This window comes from Jaculus jaculus, chromosome 5 (genome assembly GCF_020740685.1).
Source record: "Jaculus jaculus isolate mJacJac1 chromosome 5, mJacJac1.mat.Y.cur, whole genome shotgun sequence".
Lineage (NCBI taxonomy): Eukaryota > Metazoa > Chordata > Mammalia > Rodentia > Dipodidae > Jaculus > Jaculus jaculus.
In genome coordinates this window covers 56,396,338-56,421,505 of record NC_059106.1, presented here as the reverse complement: position 1 = coordinate 56,421,505, position 25,168 = coordinate 56,396,338, and the positions used below count along the sequence as shown (strand labels likewise).

The 25,168-nt window shown below is 46.0% G+C and overlaps 1 protein-coding gene and 1 non-coding gene across 2 annotated transcripts; one reads left to right on the top strand and one right to left on the bottom strand.

Moving 5' to 3' along the window:
* Nucleotides 1–2,613: 2,613 nt before the first annotated feature.
* Pithd1 (PITH domain containing 1) lies at nt 2,614–23,228 on the bottom strand. The gene is made up of 6 exons (XM_004657521.3): nt 23,009–23,228; nt 22,406–22,449; nt 21,952–22,029; nt 8,736–8,840; nt 4,348–4,456; nt 2,614–3,498 (listed from the first exon to the last, which is right to left on the bottom strand). The coding sequence occupies exons 1-6, from the start codon at nt 23,204–23,206 to the stop codon at nt 3,397–3,399; spliced, it is 636 nt and encodes a 211-aa protein (XP_004657578.1). The 5' UTR covers nt 23,207–23,228; the 3' UTR covers nt 2,614–3,396.
* On the top strand, nt 18,267–18,373 carry LOC123461060. Its single transcript, XR_006637378.1, has one exon. It is a non-coding gene; the product is annotated as a U6 spliceosomal RNA (small nuclear RNA).
* Nucleotides 23,229–25,168: the final 1,940 nt, after the last annotated feature.

Below are 25,168 nucleotides of genomic sequence, written 5' to 3'. Positions count from 1 at the left end.
AAACCCTTCATTTATGCCTGTTTTGTTTTTTTTTGTTTGTTTTTGGTTTTTCGGGGTAGGGTCTCACTCTTATTATGCCTGTTTTATGACATACAATATAAGATACATATGTGTGGTGGCGCACACCTTTAATCCCAGCACTAAGGCAGAAGTAGGAAGGTCTCTGTGACTTCAAGGGCACCCTGAGACTACATAGTGAATTCCAGGTCAGCCTGGGCTAGAGTGAAACCTACTTCAAGGGGGGGGGGGGGGAGGGAGAGATACGGTTGTAGTAAGATGATTACTGAAGTGGAACACATTAACATATCCATCATCTCAAGTTAGCAGTTGCCTTCCAGTGGCAAGGGCAGCTATAATCTCAGTGTTGGAAGAACTAAATACTATTAACTGCATTCTTTACGTTGTACATTAGATCTTCCCACTTGTTCATCCTCCACACTGGTTCTCATGCTTTATACACTGTGACCTGAAAAGAACCGACATCGCCTAGTCCTCCAATCTTATCTAATGACGAGGAAACTGAGGCTTACAGCAGGGAAGTAAATAAACAACCTCAAGATTGCACTGTGATTCCATTCCTGACCTGCTTCCTGAGCTATAAAATGTTGATAATAACAACCCTGCCTACTTCATAGCTTTGCTGTTAGGCTCAAATTGAGGCTGTGTGAATGTGCTTTGTACACTGTGAAATCACAGTGTGAAGCCTTAATCACTCTGAAGATCCTGGGAAAGTCCGCAGGCCACCCAGGATAGATGGACAACAGCAGCAGTTTTGGCTTGGCACTCTCCTTGATGAGTGATGCCGTGCAGGGTGCACAAAATGCCACCATCAAGTGAGCCAAGAACAAAAGGGCTTCATTTGGTCACCACTGAGTCACTTTGCACTGGTTGAAGTGGAAACTGGGCACGGGGTCTACAGAGGCTGGGAGACAAGCTGAATCAAAGGACCACAGCCCTAAGAGAACCTGCAGGGATTTGCAAACAGGAAATGAGTCACACTTGTCCCTCCTTGAGCTGAGGACACATTCTCCCAGCTTAACCTACACTAGTTCTTTCTGTGGACCAAAAGAAAGCAGTACATACATGCCTGGAAGTTCAACAAAGCACTTTCCTCCAGGCCAAGAGGCAGTTTGTTCTTGAGGAATGAAGACATGGTGATGGAGCCTGGAATACCAGGATTCTGGCAGGAAAACCAGGTACAAGGAACCACAGCAAACCAAGCGCCCCGGACTGGATGTCAGAAGAGAAAGGTTATAAATATCTAAGAAAGCAGTGTGACTGGCCTCCCTCCCAACAAAATTGTCTTATGTTCTTGCTCTTCCAGTGTCCCAAGCACCATGGCACTTTGGCAAATACTTGAATGAAGCTTTAAACCAGAGGCCCAGTCCCAGGGGCTACTTGTGCCAAATGCTTTATTAGTGGAACTAATGAAGGGCTAGTCTGTTCTGAGGCTTTTAATGTTTCCCTTCAGCCCAAATCTTAAAGATAACCTATTCTTCCCCCCAGGGGCAAGAAATCAAACCTGGGGTCCACCAAATGCCAGCCAGGTGCTCTGCTGCCGAGTTACAACCCTTGTTTTAATCCTCAGAAGAACCCAAGGCTGTGGCTGTGTGGGGAACTCTCATGTACCAAGAACTACACACACTTTCCAGCTGATGTCACGCTGCATTTTGGAATTCTAAGGCTCAACAAGACATGGGATGGCAGATTTTTCCAGGATACTCTGGAGAAAGTGGCTATATCTTCCCAATAAGTGTGGGCCAATCCCTCAGAGGAATTCTCCAGGATTACTCAGCATGAACTCCCCTTACCAACTCTTCCTTCTGTTTGCAAAGGAGAGTATGGGCCATCTCAAATCCTTTTCAGACACTTAAAATTCTCCATTGCTGTGTTTTCAGTCTTTGGTTCATGTTCAAGTGAATATTTAGCTCACTAATCCTACTCCTCTTCACTTCTTTTGTTGTCTCCAGCATTTGTCCTCCCTTGTTTTTGCAAACGTCACACCATAGACTACTTCCACTTTAAAAAAAAAAAAATTATTTGAGAGAGAGAGAATGAGAATGGTTGTGCCAGGGCCTGCAGCCACTGCAAACGAATTCCAGATGCATGCACTACCTTGTGCATCTGGCTTACGTGGGTCCTGAAAAATCAAACCTGGGTCCTTTGGCTTTGCAAGCAAGGGCCTTAACTGCTAAGCCATTTCTCTAGCTTGGTTACTTCCTCTTAATAGAAAAGGAATATAGGTTTTTATATCCTTGTTACAGAATGTAGAAGCAAGCCCAGGCACAGGGGCACATACCATTAGTCCCAGGCAGGAGGATTTTCTGTGCATTCAAGGATAGCTTGGGCTACAGAGTGGGTTCCAGATTAGCCTAGGGTAGAGATCCTGCCTTGAAAAGAAGCAAAAACAAAACAAAATGTGGAAGTAGAACATTTTTACCATATTGTACAGAATTAGGCTTGATGTTCTGAGAAGAGCTAATCTACTCTCAATTTAATTGTGATACTTATTATCTATCTAGACCAAAATAACAAAAATTTTTCAAGTTTAATCCACCTCCTAATAAAATGGAAATCCATTAGTACCAGCAAGAACACAAGAAAACTCAAACATGAAGTCTGGCAAAGATTTATTAGGAAGGTTAGTCACAGTGAACAAAAGCCATGAACAGAAGAACAAATTCTGGCACTGGGCTTACAACAAATTAGAAGCTATTAAACATCAAGGGGGTTCCAGGTGAATGTTCACTAAGGCTCAGACTTACCCCAACTGATAATCCATAAACAGAAATGACTCCCAGTGTTCTCCCCCAGACTGCTTGGCTAGACAGTGGGAAAGTCCTTCCCCCAAGAGTCGTGCAGCATCAGCAGACTCCTGGCTTTCTAGCTGTCACTATGGGACACTTGTGTGTGACAGACAACGCCAAGCTGGACACCCTGACCAGAATGCTGAGCAACGACAGGAGAAGGAGCAGGCATGGACACAGGTTTCTAATCGGAGACACTCCTGATGGCTAACACACACAAACCTCAGGCTGCAGAAGAATTCTTGTAGCCCAGGAAGTTTTTTTTAAAAAAAGAAAAAACAACTTACACAAAAATCCTGGCACAGAGCAACAAGACACTTGCGATCCCATGGCCACCCTGACTGAAAGCAATCATATCCAGAACTGCCAGATACCACCCAGCCAAAGACCCAAGTTCTGTAGTGCTCTAGAAAATCATGATTGTCCCGTGACACCCACGCCACTCCCAGTGGTGGGTTCCTGCAGCAACCCCCAAAGATAAAGCCTGGCTGAGGCTGTGGCAGGCAACTCTCGCCGGAGCCTCATGTGTCCTTTTCAGCAGGTGGTCACCCATCTTCAAGAACAGCGCCTAAGGGAGCTGGGCTAGACCTTAGGAAATGAAGTGTGTCTGTGGGGTGACTTGATGGACCCGGTGGTCTGCCGGGTTGGCTGATGCTTCATAATTGCAGATGGTCACCTCATGCCGCCGAAACTGCAAGAAAGAGCAGTCAGTGGCCCCTATGCATTTGTCCTTTCACAGAACACATAAAGTACAACAGTCCTTACTTGGGCTCCTCTCCAGCCATCACCTCTAAAGCTCCCCTCTTGACTTCATCAAGGATTCTCAGCTGGGTGTGGTGACACACGCCTTTAATCCCAGCACTCAGGAGGCCGGAGTAGGAATGCTGTGAGTTCAAGGCCACCCTGAGACTACATAATGAATTCCAGGTCACCCTGGACTAGAGCAAGACCCTACCTTGAAAACAAAACAAAATAAAAAAATGATTCGCAAGCCAGGCGTGGTGGCGCACGCCTTTAATCCCAGCACTCGGGAGGCAGAGGTAGGTGGATCGCTGTGAGTTCAAGGCCATCCTGGGACTACACAGTGAATTCCAGGTCAGCCTGGACTAGAGTGAGACCCTACCTCAAAAACAAAAAAAGATTTTCAACAGCTGACAGTATCCAATCCCTGCTACACAGGAACTTGTCTATGGCACTTATCTCGTCTCTGGTGCTCAGAACAAGCAGCTCATCAGGGATGGGTAGGGGTGCTGGGAATGGAATCCAGGGCCTCCTGTGTACTCAGCAAGCTACACCAATCTGCATCCCAGCCCACTATCACAAATGCTGAATAGAGAGAATTTGAGTGCCTATCTATGCGCTTAGAAAGTCATTTCAATCCCTTCAAAAATACCTAGAGGCTGTCAAAGGTCAGTTATAAACAACAAAGTCAAGAAAAATTATAAACACATGGAGCAGCTGACATCTCATTTGGAGTTTCCCTTCCCTAGCTCTTGAGCCCCCCATGGTGTGCAGATACATATTTACAAACCCCTCTTACCTCAGTCCACTCTCCTCTCAGGCCAATGTAAAAGACCTTTGTGGTATCTGCTCCAAAATTCTTTGAAATATGAATGGAGAGATGACAGACATTTGAAAACCGGGAAATTCTAGGATGGGAAGGAGGAAATGAAGACACAGGTCAGTATTCAATGAGCAACTCACTGACAGGGCAGACTACAGTGCAGCTCCAGCTCGTGGCACAACACAGGCAAATGTCAGAGAGCACACTTGGGTCCTCCCTTCCCAGTCTTTTCCCTTGCACCAGCAATCACTTCCATGATTCTCCAGGACCCACATAAGCCAGATGCACAAGGTGGGCACACACATCTGGAGTTTGTTTGCAGTGGCTGGAGGCCCTGGTGTGCCCATTCTCTCACTTTTGCTCTGTCAAATAAATAAATAAAATAAATGTATTAAAAAAAAAAGAACAAGAAAGAAGGAAGGAAGGAGGAAAGGAATGAAGGAAGGAAAGAGAGAGATGGAGTAGTCCACACTGTAACCCTAGCCTGGCCAAAAGGCAGAGAAAGGAGGACTGCCACAAATTTGAAGTCAGCCTGGTCTACACAGTGAGTTTCAGTCCAGTCAGGATGATATAATAAGACCCAGTCTCATAAAAACAGACAACATGTGCATGAGCCAGGCATGGTGGCACATACCTTTAATCTCAATACTCGGAGGCAGATGTGGGAGGATTGTTGTGAGTTCAAGGTGACCCCGAGACTACATAGTGAATTCTAGGTCAGTATAAGCTACAGTGAGACCCTACCTGGGGGGGTGGGGGTGCATAGTGGCACACACCTTTGATCCCAGCACTTGGAAAGCAGAAATAGGAGGATCACTGTGAGTTCAAGGCCAGCCTGGGGCTAGAGAGTGAGTTCCATGTCAGTCCTGGCTAGAGTGGAACCCTATCTCACAAAAACAGAAGAGGGCTGGAGAGATGGCTTAGCAGTTAAGGCACTTGCCTGCAAAGTCAAAGAACCCAGGTTTGATTCCCTAGGACCCACAGAAACCATATGCACAAGGGGCACATGAGTCTAGAGTTTGTTTACAGCCACAAAAGGCCCTGGCGCATCCATTCTCTCTATCATCCTCGTTCTCTCAAATAAGTATAATAAATAAATTTAATTTTAATACCAGCACTCAGGAGGCAGAGATAGGAGGATCATAGTGAGTTTGAAGCCACCCTGAGACTACATAGTAAATTCCAGGTCAGCCTGGGCTAGAGTGAGACCCCACCTTGAAAAACCAAGGGGAAAAAAAAGGAAAACAAATGAAAAGATAAGATGTTCATGTGCATGGGATTCATGATTCAGCCTTCTATCGGCCCAGTATGCAGAGGCATTCTGAAAGCATGTTTCCTAAAGCCACCCTAGAAGTCATTCAGATCTGTGCATTGCTTCCAACTTAACAAGTCTGTGAAGATCACTGAATCTCTGCCAAAAGTTGGCCAGCCAAGGATCAAACTCCCTCTGCTGTCTTTAATTGGCTTCCAATGCCCAGAGAGCAGAAGACTGGCCAAGAGAAGAGGCAAGCGCATAGGCTGCATGCTCACTGGCACCGGGACTCCTGCTATTCTGCACAAAGGGCATGACGGTACACATGCACGCTGAAATCCCAGCTCTGGGGAGGCAAAGGCCAGCCTGGGCTACATAGCAATATCCTGTCTCAGAAAAAGTAAAGAGATGACTTCCTCAGAGAAATTCGTATCAGTGCTCTTGGGGCGGGGGGCGGGGGGCGGAGGGAAGGCTCTCTTTCTCTTAATCCTTGTGCTTAAAGTCTACATTAAAATGTCTGGATGGACATAAAATGGCCTGGATATCCATGACCCCATAGTGCCTGACACTACCTACACAAGACCATCATAAGAGGAGGAAAAGATCATGACATCAAAATAAAAGAGAGACTGATTGAGATGGGGAGGGGATATGATGGAGAATGGAATTTCAAAGGGGAAAGTGAGGGGGCAGGTATTACCATGGGTTATTTTTTATAATCATGGAAAATGTTAGTGAAAGTTGAGAAAAAAATGTCTGGATGGAGATGGCTCAGTGGGTAAAAGTGCTTACTGTCAAGCTTTAAGGACCTAAGTTTAGATTCCCAGCACCCACATAAATGCTAGGCTGGAGCAGCATTCTACTTGTAACTTCTACAGTCAAAAGGCACAGACAAGGGCTAGAAAAAAGGCTTAGTGGTTAAGGTGCTTGCCTGCAAAGCCAAAGGACACAGGTTCAATTCCCCAGGGCCCACATAAGCTACATGCACGAGGGAGCACACGCATCTGGAGTTCGTTTGCAGCAGCTGGAGGCCTGGTGCGCCCATTCTCTCTCCCTCCCACCCTGCCTATTTCTCTCTTGTGCACATGCTGAAATAAATAAAGAAAAGTAAAGTATTAGTAAAGAAAAGAAAGGCACAGACAGGATCCCCAGGGCAAGCTGACTAGCTAGATTAGCTGAATTTGGCATGCTCTGGGTTCAAATAAGAGACCTTCTTTCAATACATAACATGGATGCTGGGATTAAAGACATGAACTACTATGCCCAACTAAGAAAATGGAATTCCTGTGCATTGTTGGAGATAATGAAAATAGTACAGTCACTGCGAAAAACAATATAGCAGTTCTTCATAAGGCTAAAAATAGAATTCCAGGGGACTGGAGGGATGGCTCAGTGGTTAAGGCGTTTGCCTATGAAACCTAAAGACCAAAGTTCGATTCTCCAATTCCCAGATAAGCCAGATGCACATGTATCTGTTCATTTGCAGTGGCTAGAGGCCCTAGTATGCCCATTCTCTCCCTCAGTCTCTCTGTAATAAACAAATAAAAACTTAAAAAAGAAACAAAATTCCATATAGATGTGGAATTGTAACTCTGCATAGACTGTGAAAAGTCAGCAATATACACTCACTGCAAGTCTTATATTTGGCCACCCAGACCAAATGAGCCAACGGGTGAACATCTGTTTTGGGGAAAACCAACTGCCCTCCAATTTGACTGGAGGCCCGCTCCATGGAAGGGAATACATGTCTGATACTGAAAACCTAAAACAGGGGTAGTCATGATCCCTAGGGGTGTTAACGTCTGTTGCTGTCTGGCTAAATGTATATACTATGCTCAACCTGCCCACTAAGTACTTCTCTTAATATTCATACCCATATATTAATGCTATTCTCACTTTTGGTTAGAGAAGCTTTTCTTTTCAATTTTTTGTTTTGTTTTGTTTTGTTTTTTCGAGGTAGGGTCTCACTCTGGTCCAGGCTGACCTGGAATTCACTATGGAGTCTCAGGGTGGCCTTGAACTCACAGCGATCCTCCTACCTCTGCCTCCCAAATGCTGGGATTAAAGGTGTGCGCCACCATGCCCAGCTAGAAGCTTTGCTTTTCAGATGGCAGTGACCTTGGGATGACTCAGAAGGCACCATGGTACTGAGAAGTAACAGAGGAGAGGTAAGCACTGAAATATCTCTAGCATACCTTCCAAGGTTCAGGGTCCATGGTGGAAGAGGACGTAGAAAGAATGTAAAAGCCAAAGGAAGGATAGGACTCCTTACAATGTGCTCCTCCAGACACAAAATAGCCTGGATATCCATGACCTCACAGTGCCTGACACTACCTACACAAGACCATCATTATTTATTTATTTATTTATTAACAATATCCATGATTGTAAACAATAGCCCATGGTAATGCCCTCCCTCTCTCCACTTTCCCCTTTGAAACTCCATTCTCCATCATATCCCCTCACCCTCTCAATCAGTCTCTCCAGTCCCTTTTTTTTTTTTTAAAGTAGAGTTTCACTGTAGTCCAAGCTGACCTGGAATTCACTATGTAGTCTCAGGGTGGCCTTGAACTCATGGTGATCCTCCTACCTCTGCCTCCCAAGCGCTAGAATTAAAGGTATGCACCACCATACCCGGCTCAAATCATTTTTTAAAGATTTTTTTATTGATTTACTTACTTGACAGAGAAAGCGGGGGGCAGAGAAAGAGAGAGAAATAGGCACACCAGGGCCTCCAGCCACTGCAGACGAACTCCAAACACATATGCTACCTTGTGCATCTGGCTAATGTGGGTCCTTTGGCTTTGCAGACAAATGCCTTAACCGCTAAGCCAGCCCTCCATCCCTCAAATCATTTTTTAATGTCAAATATTGTATCATTTATGCTTTCCCACCATACATATGTACACACAAAGAGTGAAGAACAATCTAGAAAGCCCTCATGTCAACCTCTGGCTTTCTCATGCACTAGCACACACGTGCATGAGTATCTATGTACATGTACTCACACAAACATGCACAAACACATGCAATAAACAAACAAGCATATCTTCATTAAACTACCTGCCCCTAAGACAAACCAAAGGTTATAGAGGCCAAGACCCATGCTTACTTTGTAGCATACTCTAATTCTCCAGTAAGATCCCGGTTCAGACTGAAAGTCTGATCTGGCTCCCTTTCTGTATCATCAAATGACATCTGTGGAATGTTCTTATATCTGAAATAGGAAAGGAAAGAAGAGTCAAGAAATGTGCATCATCACATTATTTCCACTTTTCAAAATTCCCTATGGAGCTGGACGTGGTGGTACACACCTTTAATCCCAGTACTCAGGAGGCAGAGGTAGGAGGATCACTGTAAATTCAAGGCCATCCTGAGACTACGTAGTGAACTTCAGGTCAGCCTGGGGTAGTGTGAGACCCTACTTCAGAAAACAAACAAAAATCCCTATGAACTTCTCAACTTGCTTTAATTCCATCAAGCAGAAATCAAAATTTGGAGTCAAGCCGGGCATGGTGGCGCATGCCTTTAAGCCCAGCTCTCGGGAGGCAGAGGTAGGAGGATCACCATGAGTTCAAGGCCACCCTGAGACTCCATAGTGAATTCCAGGTCAGCCTAAGCTAGAGTGAGACCTTACCTCAAAGAAACAAAAAAATTTGGAGTCAAAATTACATGTTCCAAGGCTGGGGAGATGGTTAAGTGGGTAAGAGTGCTTGCTGCACAAGGATTAAAAACCTGAATTTGGGGCTGAAGAGATGGCTTAGTGGTTAAGCGCTTGCCTGTGAAGCCTAAGGACCCCTGTTCGAGGCTCAGTTCCCCAGGTCCCACGTTAGCCAGATGCACAAGGGGGCGCACGCGTCTGGAGTTCGTTTGCAGAGGCTGGAAGCCCTGGCGCGCCCATTCTCTCTCTCTCCCTCTATCTGTCTTTCTCTCTGTGTCTGTCACTCTGAAATAAATAAATTTAAAAAAAAAAAACTTAAAAAAAAAACCTGAATTTGGAGCCGGGCGTGGTGGTGCATGCCTTTAATCCCAGCACTCAGGAGGCAGAGGTAGGAGGATTGCCGTGAGTTTGAGGCCACCCTGAGACTCCATAGTGTATTCCAGGTCAGCCTGGGCTAGAATGAGACCCTACCTCGAAAAACAAAAAAAAACCTGAATTTGGGAGCAGGGTGTGGTGGTGCATGCCTTTACTCCCAGTACTCGGGAGGCAGAGGTAGGAGGATCGCCATGAGTTCGAGGCCACCCTGAGATTACATAGTGAATTCCAGGTCAGCCTAAGCTAGAGCAAGACCTTACCTCCACAAAACAAAACAAAACAAAACAAAATCAACAACAACAAAAAACAAGAACAAAAAAAACTGAGTTTGATCTTTCCCACACATGTAAAATCCAGGTATAGTTGGACATAATAGCACAGGCCCTTAATCCTAGCACTTGGAAGGTTTAGGTAGGAGGGCTGCTGTGAATTCTAGGCTAGCCTGGGCTACAGAGTGAGTTCCAGGTCAGCCTGGGCTAGAAAGAGCTGAGCGTGGTTGCACATGCTTTTATTCCCAGCACTCAGGAGGCAGAGGTAGAAGGATCACTATGAGTTTGAGGTCAGCCCAAGACTACAAAGTGAATTCCAGATCTTCCTGGACAAGAGTGAAATTCTATCTCGAAAAACTAAATAAAAGAGAGAGAGAAAGGAAACTGGCCAGCCATCCCTGACTAAGCCTGCATGTAACCTGAGCATTAAGGAGAGGGGAGACAGGGCCTCCTTGCTCAGCCAGTCTAACCAAGAAATGAGGAGCTCTAGGTTCAGTGAGACTCTTTCAGAGAAATAAGATGGAAGAACAGAGGAAGGCTCATTCCTCGGGCTTCTGCACATGTGCGTGGGGCATTTATTTCTGCACACACACGTGCATACACAGCACATACTAAACACACAAGCACCACAAAAATCAAACAAAAAAACCCTGACATTTTACCAGTACTTATATGCAACAGAGAGGTGGATGCAGTAATACAGGTCTACAGCCTCAGCTCCTTAGGAGACTGAGGCAGGAAGAGTGCTTGAGCTGAGTTCAGGGCTAATCAGGACAATATAGTGAGATCCTGTCTCCTTTAAAAATAAACAGGGGGCTGGAGAGATGGCTTAGTGGTTAAGCACTTGCCTGTGAAGCCTAAGGACCCTGGTTCAAGGCTGGATTCCCCAGGACCCACGTTAGCCAGATGCACAAGGGGGCGCACGCATCTGGAGTTCATTTGCAGTGGCTGGAAGCCATGGCGTGCCCATTCTCTCTATCTCTCTCCCTCTTTCTCTGTCACTCTCAAATAAATGAATAATAAACAAAAAAAATTAAAAATAAAATAAATAAATAAAAATAAACAGGGCCCAGGCATGGTGGCGCACGCCTTTAATCCCAGCACTCGGGAGGCAGAGGTAGGAAAAATCGCCATGAGTTCAACTCCACCCTGAGACTACATAGTGAATTCCAGGTCTGCATGGGCTAGAGTGACACCCTACCTCAAAAATCTTAAATAAATAAATAAATAGGTCTGGAGAGATGGTTTAGCATTCAAGGCTAAGGCCCCATGTTCAGTCTCTCTCCAGATCCCATGTAAGCCAAATGCATAAAGGTGAGGCAAGCACAAGGTTGCACACGCCCACTAGGTGATGCAAGCATCTGGAGTTTGATTGCAGTGGCTGAGGCTCTGGTGTGCCAATTCTCTCTTGCTTTCTCTACAAAGCAAATAAATAAAGCTGGACATGGTGGTACACATCTTCAATCCCAGCACTTGGGAGGCAAAGGTAGGAGGATCGTTGTGAGTCTGAGACTATACAGGTAATTCTAGGTCAGCCTGAGCAAGATCCTACAGAGAGGGGGGTGGGGATGGGAGAAGGAATGTAGGGAGGAGGGGAGGGAGGGAGGGACAACAAGAAAAAAGAAGGGCTGGAGAGATGGCTTAGCAGTTAAGTGCTTGCCTGTAAAGCCTAAGGACCCAGGTTTGACTCTCCAGGACCCACATTAAGCCAGATGCACAAGGTGGCACATACATCTGGAGTTCATTTGCAGTCACTGGAGGCGCTGGAGTGCCCATTATCTCTATCAAATAAATAAATAAAAATAAAAGAAGCAGAATGAAGAGCTATAAACTGCAGCACAACCCAGTTGCAACTTTGAGTGGGTTATGATCCCATGAGAAGCAATACACAGAGATGTCTCAATTTGGGTCACGTGCAAGGAATTCATGGGAGAAAACAAGCAACTCAGCACCTTTAGGCCAATCTGAGGATGTGAAAGAAAACGGCTTACTCGTGGGAAAAAGTACATACTTTGGCAGGAATATAAGACCAGGAGATAAGATCAGGTAACCCAATACTCAAGCAACATTTATGTCCAAACATCACCCCACACAGCCATCTTACATTTCTTTCTTTTTTTTCTTTTTTATTTTTATTAGCATTTCCCATGATTTTTTTCTTTTTTTTTTAACCTTTCCTTTTTAAAAAAATATTTTATTTGCTGAGTGTGGTTACACACACCTTTAATCCCAGCACTCAGGGGGCAGAGGTAGGAGGATCACTGTCAGTTTGAGACCACCCTGAGACTGCATAGTGAATTCTAGGTCAGCCTGGGCCAGAGAGAGACCCTACCTTAAGAAATCAAAATATAAGGCCCCCAACACTTCATCACTGAACCAGACCAAAAATGAACCCAACATGGCTCAGGGAACTTTTGCGGAAGAGGGGACAGAAAGAATGTCAGAGCCACATGTTGGATCATGATATACAGAGACATTTATCATACCAATAACTGTGAGCTAACTCCACAATGCACGACCCATACACCTCAACAAGGAGGGGCCAAAGGGGAGGGGGTAGGTCACGGATGAGACTAATAATGGTACCAAACTGCCTGTACTTGCAAAATAGAAAACTAATAAATAAATAAATAAATAAAAGAAATCAAAAAATAAGTAAGTAAAATATTTTATTTATTTTCAAGCAAAGAGAGAAACAGACAGACATAGAGAATGGGTGCACCAGGGCCTCTAGCCACTACAAAAAAAACCCCAGATGCATGTGCCATTTTGTGCACCTGACTTTAGTAGGTACTGGAGAATCAAACCTAGGCTGCCAGGCTTTGTAAGCATGGCAATCTCTCCAGCCCTTTAAGAGCATTGCACGAAGAGTAATGATGGTGAACGGTTATGAGCACCACTGCAAGGCAGCAGAGAAATTACAATTAGTGTCTCAGGGCTGGAGAGATGGCTTAGTGGTTATAAGGCACTTGCATGCAAAGCCAAAGGATCTCAGTTCAATTTCCCAAGACCCACGTAAGCCAGATGCACAAGGTGGCACATTCACCTAGAGTTAGTTTGCAATGGCTAGAGGCCCTGGCACGCCTATTCTCTCCTTCTCTCTCTCTGCCTCTTTTCTCTATCTCAAATAAATAAAACTTTAAAAAGAAAAATCCAAATGAGCCAGGTGTGGAGGCACATGCCTTTAATACTAGCACGCAGGAAACAGACATGGGAGGATCACTGTGAGTTCAAGGCCACCCTGAAACTACTTAGTGAATTTCAGGTCAGTCTAGGCCAGAGTGAGACCCTACCTCAAAACATAATTAAGAAAAAAAAAAAAAAATGGGGCTGGAGAGATGGCTTAGTAGTTAAGGCACTTGCCTACGAAGCCTAAGGACCCAGGTTTGATTCTTCAGGTCCCACGTAAGCCAGATGTACATAGTGGCACATGCGTCTGGAGTTTGTTTACAGTGCCCATTCTCTCTCTGTCTCTATCTCTAACAAATAAATAAAAATAAGCTGGGCATGGTGACACACCATGCCTTTAATCCTAGCACTCAGGAGGCAGAGGTAGGATTGCCAGCACCGTGAGTTCGAGGCCACCCTGAGACTACATAGTGAATTTCAGGTCAGCCTGAACTAGAGTATGATCCTACCTCAGAAAACTTAAAAAAAAAAAAAAAATCCAAACGATGTGAACAGACATTTCTCAAAAGAAGATACACAAGATGCACAGGATAGCACACACTTGCAATCCCAAACACTCAGAGGCAGAGGCTGGAAGATTTCAAGTTTGTGGTCAGCATAAGGTACACAGTGAGACCCTGCCTCCAAAAACCAAAAATAAGATATACAGGCTGGGTGTGGTGATGCACACCTTTAATCCCAGCACTTGGGAGGAAGAGGTAGGAAGATTGCTATAAATTCGAGGCCACCCTGAGACTACATAGCGAATGCCAGATCAGCCTGGGCTAGAGTGAGACCCTACCTTGAAACACCAAAAAAAAAAAAAAAAAAAGGGCTGGAGAGATGGCTTAGCGGTTAAGCACTTGCCTGTGAAGCCTAAGGACCCTGGTTCGAGGCTTGGCTCCCCAGGATGCACATTAGCCAGATGCACAAGGGGGTGCATGCGTCTGGAGTTCATTTGCAGTGGCTGGAGGCCCTGGCGCACCCATTCTCTCTTTCTCTCTCCCTCTTTCTCTGTCTCTCTCAAATAAATAAATAAATAAATAAAAATAAAATATTTTTAAAAAAGATATATAAATGACCAACAAAAATATGAAAAATTAGGCTGGAGAGATGGCCTAGCAATTAAGGAGCTTGTCTGCAAAGCCTAAGGATTCATGTTCAACTCTCCAGGTCCCACATAAGCAAGACGCACAGTGACGCAAGGGCGCAATGTTGCACATGCACACAAAGTGGTGCACATGTCTGGAGTTCTACTGCAGAGCCACACCAATATTCTCTCTCTCTCTCTCTCATACACAAGAAAACAAGCCAGTCTGTTGGGCTTGCCTCAAAAAACGTACAAGAAGTTGCTCAATGTCACTAATCAAAAGAAATGCAAACGTAGCCGGGTGTGGTGATGCATGCCTTTAATCCCAGCACTCTTGGGAGGCAGAGGTAGGAGGATTGCCGAGAGTTCAATGCCACCCTGAGTCTACGTAGTGAATTCCAGGTCAGCCTGGGCTAGTGAGACCCTACCTCAGAAAAAAAAAAAAAAAAAAAGCAAATCTAAACCACAGTGAGATTTTTCATCACATTCATTGGGATGGCTGTTATCAAAAAAAAAAAAAAAAAAAAAAAAAAAAGCAGCAGCCAGGCATGGTGGCACTACCCACCTTTAATCCCAGCACTCAGAAGGCTAAGGCAGGAGGACTGCTGTGAGTTCAAGGCCAGCCTGATACCACATAGTGAATTTCAGGTCAGCCTTGGCTAGAAAGAGGCCCTACCTCAAAAATAAAGAAAAGAAATAGTTACAGGGAAACAGAGAAAATGGAACTCACATCCACTGTTCACAGGAATGCAAATGAGGAAAATCCTCCAAAGAAAGCACTACCTACCAGAGGACCTAGCACTTCCACTGCTGAGCGTGTACCTCAGAAAAGGAGACCTTTGTGTCAGATACCTGAGCTCCTACTGCCATCTGCTGCTCACCAGGGCACTATTCACAACAGCTGAGACTCTCCCTGGGTGTCCATCAATGCATGGATGGACGGAGAAAATGTAGCATATATATACACTGAGGATATTATTCAACTGTAAAAAGAATAAAATCCTGTCAGCTGAGGCAACATGGAGCGCTGGCAGGATGTACTAAGGGAATAAGCCAGGAAGAGAAGCACCTGCATCTAGAAGCCAAACAAGCTAAACTCATGGAGGCAGGAGGACAGTGGTCACCAGAACCAAGGCCTGCAAAGCCAAAGGACCCAGGTTTGATTCCCCAGGACCCACATGAGCCAGGTGGCACATGCGTCGGGAGTTTTGTTTTGTTTTGTTTTTTGTTTTTGGGGTTTTTTTTGCAGTAAGGTCTCACTCTAGCTCAAGCTGACCTGGAATTCACTATGGTGTCTCAGGGTGGCCTTGAATTTATGGCAATCCTCCTGCCTCTGCCTCCTGAGTGCTGGGATTAAAGGTGTACACAACCATGCCCAGCTTGGAGTTTGTTTACAGCAGCTAAAGGCCCTGGCACATCCATTCTCTCCCTCCACCCCCTACCCCACCTTTTTCTCTTGGTCTCTCAAATAAATAAAATAAAATAAAAATTTAAGGGCTGCAGAGATGGTTTAGCAGTTAAGGCACTTGCCTGCAAAGTCTAATGACCAGGTTCAATTCCCCAGGACTCACCATAAGCCAGATGCACAAGGTGGCACATGCATCTGGAGGCGCTGGCATGCATATTCTCTCTGCCTCTTTCACCCCCTCTCAAATAAATTTTAAAAAACTCTTTTGAAAGAATAATGTCGGGAATGGAATTTCAAAGGAGAAAGTGGGGGGGGGAGGGAATTAACACGGGATTTTTTTATAATCATGGAAAATGCTAATAAAAATTAAAAAAAAAAAAAAAAAAAAAGGCCGGGAGTGGTGGCGCACGCCTTTAATCCCAGCACTTGGGAGGCAGAGGTAGGAGGGTCACTGTGAGTTCGAGGCCACCCTGAGACTACATAGTGAATTCCAAGTCAGCCTGAGTCAGAGTGAGACCCTGCCACGAAAAACCAAATTATATATAAAAATTAAAAAAAAAGAAGAATGTCAGGCTGGAGAGACGGCTCAGCGGTTAAGCGCTTGCCTATGAAGCCTAAGGACCCCGGTTTGAGGCTCGATTCCCCAGGACCCACCTTAGCCAGATGCACAGGGGGCGCATGTGTCTGAAGTTCATTTGCAGTGGCTGGAGGCCCTGGCGCACCCATTCTCTCTCTCTCAAATAAATAATTTTTTTAAAAAAACTTAAAAAAAATAAAAATAATAATGTCTAGTATCCTGAATCTCAGGACAACTATGGTTAACATGACTAGTTGCCAGGCACAGTGGCTCAATACTTGTAACCCCACAACGTGGGAGGTTGAGGAAGGACTGCCAGGAGTTCAAGGCCAGCCTGAGTTACATAGTGGGACACTGTCTCAAAAACTATAAAAATAAAAGCTGAGTGTGGTGCTACAGGCCTTTAATCCCAGCACTTAAAAGGCTGAGGTAGAATAGCTGTGAGTTTGAGGCCAGTTTGAGACTCCACAGTGAATTCCAGGTCAGCTTGGGCTAGAGCGAGACCCTACTTGGGCCGGGGGAAATAAGAAATAAGAAAAAAAAAAGAAAATAAGAATAAGAAAAAAAAAATGGGTGGCAGCTTTTCAAGATGAGTGGTGTGGCTGGAGGGACTGCCCAGTGGTTGAGGTGCTTGTTTGCAAGGTCTAACGGCCTGGATTTGATTCCCCAGTACCCACATAAAGCCAGATGCACAAGGTGGTGCCTTGTGTCTGGAGTTCCTTTTCAGCAGCTGGAGGCCCTGTCTCTGCCTCTCTTCTCTTTCACTCTTCCTCTCTCTACTTGCAAATATATAAAAATAGAAAGACGAGTGGTGGCACATGTCTATTATCCCAGCACTAGAAAAGTGCAGACAGGATCAGAAGTTTAAGGCCATTCTCAGATAACTGATAGGTCAGAGGCCAGCCTGGGCTATACAAGACAAAACAAAAATAGGGCTGGAGAGATGGCTCAGCAGTGAAGGTGTTTGCCTGAAAAGCCTAATGGCCTGGGTTCAAGTCCCCAGTGTCCATGTAAAGCCAGATGCACAAAGTGGCACATGTGTCTGATGTTTGTTTACAGTGGCAAAGGGCCCTGGTGTGCCTAGGCTTGTGCTCTTTGTCTCTAACACACATAAATAAGCACCAGGCATGGTGGCAAACACCTTTAATCTCAGCTCTTGGGAGGCAGAGGTAGGAGGATCACTGTGAGTTCAAGGCCACTCTGAGTCTACATAGTAAATTCCAGGTCAGCCTGGGCTAAAGCAAGACCCTATCTTGAGAAGCCAAATAAAAAGCAAGGCCTCTCAATTTACCTTTCCTAGATGTGTAAATAGCTGTCATAGATGACGAGGTGGCATTTAAAAAATTTTTTTTTATTTATTTGAGAGCGACAGACAAGAGAAAGAGGCAGATAGAGAGAAAGAATGGGCATGCCAGGGCCTCCAGCCACTGAAAACAAACTCCAGACGCGTGCACCCACTTGTGCTAACATGGGTCCTGGGGAATGGAGCCTCGAACTGGGGTCCTTAGGCTTCACAGGCAAGCGCTTAACCGCTAAGCCATCTCTGCAGCCCACAAAGTAGCATTTTTAAATTAACTGTACATAAAATACATCAAGAGTAAGTTATACAGTGTTTAGACTGATTAAGAATTGTACCTCTCACCTCCCCACATTCAGGAGATGGTACTATTACTACTTCCATTTCACATAAGAAAATCAAAGCCTAGGGAAGGTAAGTAATGTCCCAAAGTCATGATGGATGTCACAAGGGTACTGACAGAAAATGAACCCAGCTTCCTCCAGAGCCCACACACTAACCACAAAGCAACAGGAAGAATGTCTACTTGTCAGAAGCCACAAAAGTACCCAATCACACATAATGTCTTAAAATTATTATATGGGTGCAAATTCTTTTTTTGTTTGTTTGTTTTTTCAAGGTAGGGTCTAACTCTAGCTCAGGCTGACCTAGAATTTACTATGTAGTCTCAGGGTGGCCTCAAACTCTCAATGATCCTCCTCCTACCTCTGTCTCTCAAGTGCTGGAATTAAAGGTCTGCACCAAAACACAGGGCAATACATATGCTTTTAAATTCATGCTCCTAAAATTCAAAAACAGGTGCTCGCTTCGGCAGCACATATACTAAAATTGGAACGATACAGAGAAGATTAGCATGGCCCCTGCGCAAGGATGACACGCAAATTCGTGAAGCGTTCCATATTTTAAAAATTCAAAAACAGTATCATGTTCTAGAATCTCTCTAAAGTCAAGTTTTTTATTTTTTTTTATTATTTATTTGTTTGACAGAGAAAGAGGGAGAGAGAGAGAGTGGGTGCACCAGGGCCTCCAGCCACTGCCAACGAATTCCAGATGCATGCGCCCCCTCGTGCATCTGGCTAACATGGGTCCTGGGGAATTGAACCTGGGTTCTTAGGCTTTGCAAGCAGGCGCTTTAACTGCCAAGCCATCCCTCCAGCCCTAAAGTCAAGTTTTCAGAAGATTTTTTTCTTTTTGCAGTGTTAGGGATTAAACCTAGAGTTTCACACTTGCTAGACAAGCACTGTATCAATGAGCTACATCACCAGCCAGAATAAAACTATTTGTTTGGGGGCTGAGGAAATAGCTCAGTCGATAAAGTGCTTATCTTGCAAGCATGAAGACCTGAGTTCAAGTCCTAGTTTCCACGTAAGTGTTGGAGCACGGTGGTGAGCACCTATAATCCCAGTGCTGGGAAGGCAGAGACAGGTGGATCCTTGGAGCTCACTGGCCTAGCCTGACGGGTGAGCTCCAGGCCAATAACCTTGTCTCAAAAACAGGTGAATGAAAAAGATCATGACATCAAAATAAAAGAGAGACTGATTGAGAGGGGGAGGGGAAGGGATATGATGGAGAGTGGAGTTTCAAAGGGGAAAGTGGGGGTAGGGAGGGAATTACCATGGGATATTGTTTACAATCATGAAAGTTGCCAATAAAAATAAACAAGTCGGGTATGGTAGTGCACACCTTTAATCCCAGCATGAGAGAGGCAGAGGTAGAAGAATCACAGTGAGTTCGAGGCCACCTGAGACTACATAGTGAATTCCAGGTCAGCCTGGACTAGAGCGAGATCCTACCATGAAAAACAAAAAATAAATAAATAAATAAATAAATAAATAAATAAATAAATAAATAAATGGGTGAATGGGCTGGGCATGGTGGCACACACCACCTTTAATCCCAGCACTCAGGAGGCAGAGGTAGGAGGATTGCCATGAGTTTGAGGCCAGCCTGAGACTACATAGTGGATTTCCTGATCACCCTGTGCTAGAGTGAAACCCTACCTCAAAACACAGGTAAATGGTATACCAGAGGGTGACACCTGAGGTAGTCCTCTGGCTGCCACACACAAATTTTTAAATTTAAAATATTTACTTAAGCCAGGCATGGTAGCACACACCTTTAATTCCAGCACTTGGGAGACAGAGGTAGGAGAATTACTGGGAGTTCAAGGCCATCCTGAGACTACAGAGTGAATTAGAGGTTAGCCTGGGTTAGAGTGAGATCCCACCTTGAAAACAAACAAAAAAAAAAAAGAAATGAAAATAATAATTTTGGACACTGGGTGTGGTAGTGCATGCCTTTAATCTCAGCACTTGGGAGGCAGGGGTAGGAGGATCATTGTGAGTTCAAGGCCATCCTGAGACTCCACAGTGAATTCCAGCTCAACTTGGGCTAGAGTGAAACCCTGCCTTGAAAATCACCCTCACCTCCCCCCCAAAAAAAAATTAATTTTGGGCTGCAGAGATGGCTTGGCGGTTAAGGTGCTTACCTGCGAGGCCTAAGGACCTGTGTTCCACTCTCCAAGACCTGCATAAGCCAGACACACAGGATGGCACACACGTCTGTAATTTGAGTGCAGCGGCTGGAGGCCTGGCACACCTACACTCTCTCACTTGGGCTGTCGCTCATTTAAAAAATTCCAAAAAAATTTATTATTTTCAAAAAAATTATTATTTTCAAATCTTATTTATTTATTAGAAGAGGGCAGGTAGAAATAGAGAATGGGCACACCAGGGCCTCCACCCAGTGCAAATGAACCCCAGACACATATGTCACCTTGTGCATCTAGCTTTAAATGAGTACTGGGGGACTCAAACCTGGGTCCTTTAGCTTTGCAGGGAAGCACTTTAATTGCTAAGTCATCTCTCCAGCCCTGTGTGTGTGTGTGTGTGTGCGCGTGCGCGCGTGTGTGTTTGTTTTTCAAGGTAGGGTCTCATTCTAGCCCAAGCTGACTTGGAACTCACTATGTAGTCTCAAGGTGGCTTCATCTCACAGCAATACTTCCCACCTCTGCCTCCCCAGTGATGGGACTAGAGGCCTTCTGTTTTTTTTTTTTTGTTGTTTTGTTTTGTTTTGTTTTGAGATGGAGTCTCAGTCTGTAGCCCAACCTGGCCTGAAACACACTGTGAAGTCGAAACTGGCTCAGATTCTCAGCAATCTTCCTGCCTCAGCTTACCAAGTGCTGGGATTACAGGTATAAGCTATCATGACAAGCTTGAAATTTTTTAATTTAAGTTTCCTTGATTTTAGTGCCAGGATTGAAAAAGCACTTTTCCTCATCTTTTAGGAAGACTATCCTGGAGTGAGGTAAATTGCCAGGAAGGGGGAATAACTATGGTGGCAGCAAAAGACCTAGTGTTGTAACAGGTACATAAACTTTGCTAACCAAAGGCCACACAGACACCTACAGAAAGGCACCACACACACAGAGGTGATTACTGTATCCAGCAGTAAGAGGGGAGCGGGTGGCTTATGCTAAGCGTAGAATCCAGGGAGAACGTTTGAGATCTGCAGCTGGGTCACTGAGAAACTGCAAAGTCATCAACATGTGGCACTTACAGAATGCTGCCAGAGTGCCTGGTGCCACAGTAAATAAACACTGGAAAGGAAACAAGCTGTTGGCCCCAATGACTGGGCTGGGCTGATGCTCAATGCTAGAGCCCTTGCCTTGCATTCACAAGGTCCCAGGCTCCACTCCCAGCGCCACAAAAACACAAAAGAAAAAAAATAAAACAGTCAGCTGGCTGAGCATGAAGGCACATGCCTGTAATCCTAGAACTTGGGAGGTAGAAGCAGGAGGATCAGGAGTTTAAGGCCAGTCTTGGCTACATGAGCTCCTGCCTAATAAATAAATAAATAAAGCCATTAATTCAAGAAAAGTTAAGTGTGGGGCTGGGGAGATAGATAAAGTACTTGCTGCCCAAGCAGGAGGACCAGTGCTCACATAAATGCCAGATGGGTGCGGCCACAGACACAGCAACCAGAAGGCGGAGACAAAAGATTCCCAGGGCAAACCGGCCAACCAGACTAGCCCAGTCAGTGAGGTCTGAGTTCAACAGAGACCCTGCCTCAGTAAGTAAACAGGAATGTGAGCAAGGAAGACACCCAACCACAACCTCTGGCCTCCACATGCATATCACATATGCAGACACACACACACACACACACAAAAAGAAGAAAGGTAAGTGCATTCCAATGTAAACGACAAGTCTAGTCTATTGTTTTGGTTTGGTGTTGGGACAGTTTTTCTAGGTAGCCCTCATAGCCCAGTACTCTGTGTAGCCAAGACTGATACTGAACTCATAGCAATCCTCCGGCCTCAGCCTTCTGAGGGGTAGGATTGCAAGTGTACACCAGTATACACAGCTTAGCCAACCTATTCTAAAAGAAATACCAATGAACTTGGCAGAAGAAAAGTGGCACTATTCTGGAATCAAACGTTACCAAAGAAAACTAGCAGCTTCATGAAGCCTTTGCCACTTACAGTCTCATCTCCGAGGGGTGTGAGTCATCATCCTCTCCCATTATAATGATGCCTTTGAGCTTGACGTTGCCAGTAAACCTGCCAGAAAGCAAAAGAGAGGGTGGCCAACCTAGGACTGAACCCCTGGTGCAGCTACATGACCCTGAGCAAGACCCCTCCCCTTCGTCAGCTCCAGTCAATCATCCGCCACTTGTATTAGATAATTTCAATGATCCTGTCTGTTATCCTACAGACGAAGAAATTTACCCAACCTCTCAATTATTACTCAACAAATACATCTGTCTCCAGTATGCAATGGAAAAAAAAAAAACAACCTATGATGCTTTCTTCTTCAAACCCACCCCATTTCCAGAAACAGATGTGTGCTCCTGATACAACCAATACATGAAGCCATCTGAGGAGAGCACAGGGTACAGTCTATCTAGCCTAAGGCCGGCAACAAAGAGATACTTACGGAATATTAAATAGAAGCTCTTCGTCTGCATCGCTTTCAACAAACTGGAGGGGAGGAGGAGTGAGGAGAAGAAAGCAAGAAATATTTGCTGAGCGCCTACAATTTCAGGCACCTCCCACCCAGTTCCACAAACTAAGATGCAATGCAGGTTAAGACTTCCTCGTTTTCGGGACCTGGTCACTCGGAACTAACTGATGGACAGTGTTCTAATCGCATCGCCGTACACCATCCGACCAGAAGGATCCTGAACTGCGAAGGGAAAAGATCGGTGCTGGCGTGCATAGTTCTCAGAAGGGTCTGGGCCTCCAAGAGAGACAGACACCAATCCTGTCCCTAAGGCCCAGGTGATATGGTCAGGCTGCCCCTGGACCAATAGTCCCACGGCAGGAAAGCCACCCACACACGACAGTCCTCCCCTCTCTAGCCTTGGGATGGGAGCTCTGAGCAGTGCGGAACCGAAGCGCCCATCTTTCTTCTCAAGGCCTCAGTTTCCCTCTCCGCAAAGTGGGGAAGACGCAACCCCCGCTCGCCTCGCCAAGGACTGGCAGGACACCGGCACAGGAGAGCTCGGGCCAGCGAGCCAGGTCCGCCGGGGAGGCCCACCTTGGAGCGGTCGTTCCGCTCCTCCCACGGCTTGAAGACGCCGCGGCCGCTGCCCTCGCGGCTCTCGTTGAGGCACTGCAGCCGCTCCAGGTCGATGCGCAGGTACAGGCCGTAGGCCAGGCCGCGCTGCTCAGGCGGCTCCTCCCGCTCGGCGGCGCAGCGACAGCCGCCCCCGCCGTGGCTGTGGCCGTGCGACATGGCAACGCCGCCACCCGGGACACCCAGACTAGCTCCGGCCGCGGCTCGCTCGGCGCCCGCTCCGCGTCGGTCCAGCCGCCAAGCACCGCGTCCGCCGCGTCGTAAAAGGCGCCCCTACGCGGCGCACGCGCGCGAAGCTGAGGGGCGGGGCCTAACGGGAGATTGACGTTTGACGGACACCACTAGTGGTTAACCCTTACAGCCCCGGAGACGCGAGGCCCTGGCATGGAAAACGAAGGGAAGAGGAACGCAGCGGGTGTTCGGAGCAGCCGGCTGGGCCCGGGTTGGGTCCTCCTCCTCCTCCGAGGCCAAAGTGTGCCTTTTCTTCTTTGATCTCCACATTTCTTGGGAGTGGTGCAGGGAAGCTGTGGGGTGATAAGGCCTTGCAGACCAAGAGCCCTGCGTTATCTCTGCTCACACGTGCACGCCTAGCGCTTACACTCAACTCTATAGACACTTTCTTTACTTCTTTATTTTCTTCGAGGCAGTCTCACTGTAGCCCAGGCAGACCTGGAACTCACTCTGCAGCCTCAGGTGGGCCTCAAACTCATGGCCATCTGCCTGCCTTACCTTCTCAAATTGCTAGGATTATAGGCAATGAACCACGTGAACTATATTCAGCTCTCTCCTTAGCCGCTCAAAAAATAAATTATTGAGTCGGGCGTGGTGGCTCACGCCTTTAATCCCAGCACTCTAGAGGCAGAGGTAGGAGAATCACGGTGAGTTTGAGGCCACCCTGAGACTACAAAAGTGAATTCCAGGTCAGCCTGGGCTAGAGACCCTACCTTGGGTGGGTGGGTGGGGGAACAGATTGCCTGTGTGGAGGGTTCGCACTCTTGGAAAGGTAGCAAGACATGAGAGATAACACTACCCCTGCATCACAGTCATGGCCTTGGCGAAACCACAGAGGAAGTGGGGAGACGAGAAAGAGTGCTGTTTCCGTGGGTGCTGCTGCACCAATTTGGGTTTTCACTAGCAACCCTGTGTCTCAGTCTCTGCAGGACTCCGGACTCCAGCGCTCGACCGGTTATTACCATCGCCTTGGTACACTGGGAAAAGTTTCTGCCTCTCCTTTGCTTCAGCATCAGAACTTGGTTGTGACACCTGACTGGTTGTGATTTCTGAGGTCAAAGTCTTGGTCACCAGCTGACACCTTCACAGCAGGGGAGTCTGCTAGTGCAACACTTGCATCTTCAAGTGTTATTATGTGAATTGTTTATTCTGATTGAAAAAAACTTTATTTTGATCTGTTTTTTGAAAGTAGTTGTTTTAATTTTTTTTGTTCATTTTTATTTATTTATTTGAGAGTGACAGACAGAGAGAAAGAGGCAGATAGAATGGGTGCGCCAGGGCCTCCAGCCACTGGAGCAAACTCCAGACTCGTGTGCCCCCTTGTGCATCTGGCTAATGTGGTTATTTGCATGTGTGTATGTACGTTTTGAGGTCAGAGGCCAACTTGGGGTATTTCTCCTCCCCTTTAACGCTACCATTTAGCAGCTTCCGGGTTCTTCTGGTGTTACATGGATGTTGAGAAGTGTTGAACTCTGGTCGGCAGGCTTTGTTAAGCAAGCGCCCTTAACCACTGGTCTATCTTCCCAGCCCCCTTTTTCCATTTTGAGTTCGAATAATCTCCTGTCACATCACAGCCAGCTCAGGACTGCCCAGCAAGACTGGGAAAATACAACTCAAACCCAACATTCATCTGTTTAAATCTATGCAGGACTACCAAGGTGGCTGTGCTTGCTGGCAAAGCCTGTTGCCAGGGTTCAACTCCCGCATACCCACATAACTGCAGATTCATAAAATGGCACATGCATCTGGCATTTGCACTGGCAAGAGGCCCTGGAGTAACTATTTTTTAATTTTTTTTTGTTTATTTTTGCTTATTTATTTGAGAGTTACAGACAGAAAGACAAAGAGAGAATGAACATGCCAGGGGAACCAGCCACTCAAACGAACTCC

What these genes read in the sequence shown, in the direction of transcription:
- Pithd1 (XM_004657521.3), bottom strand. Translation starts at nt 23,206, where the DNA reads ATGTCGCACGGCCACAGCCACGGCGGGGGCGGCTGTCGCTGCGCCGCC. An exon ending in AGCGGAACGACCGCTCCAAG is followed by an intron (nt 22,450 to 23,008) that starts GTGGGCCTCCCC and finishes CCTCCCCTCCAG; the next exon opens with TTTGTTGAAAGCGATGCAGA. An exon ending in CACCCCTCGGAGATGAGACT is followed by an intron (nt 8,841 to 21,951) that starts GTAAGTGGCAAA and finishes TTCCTATTTCAG; the next exon opens with ATATAAGAACATTCCACAGA.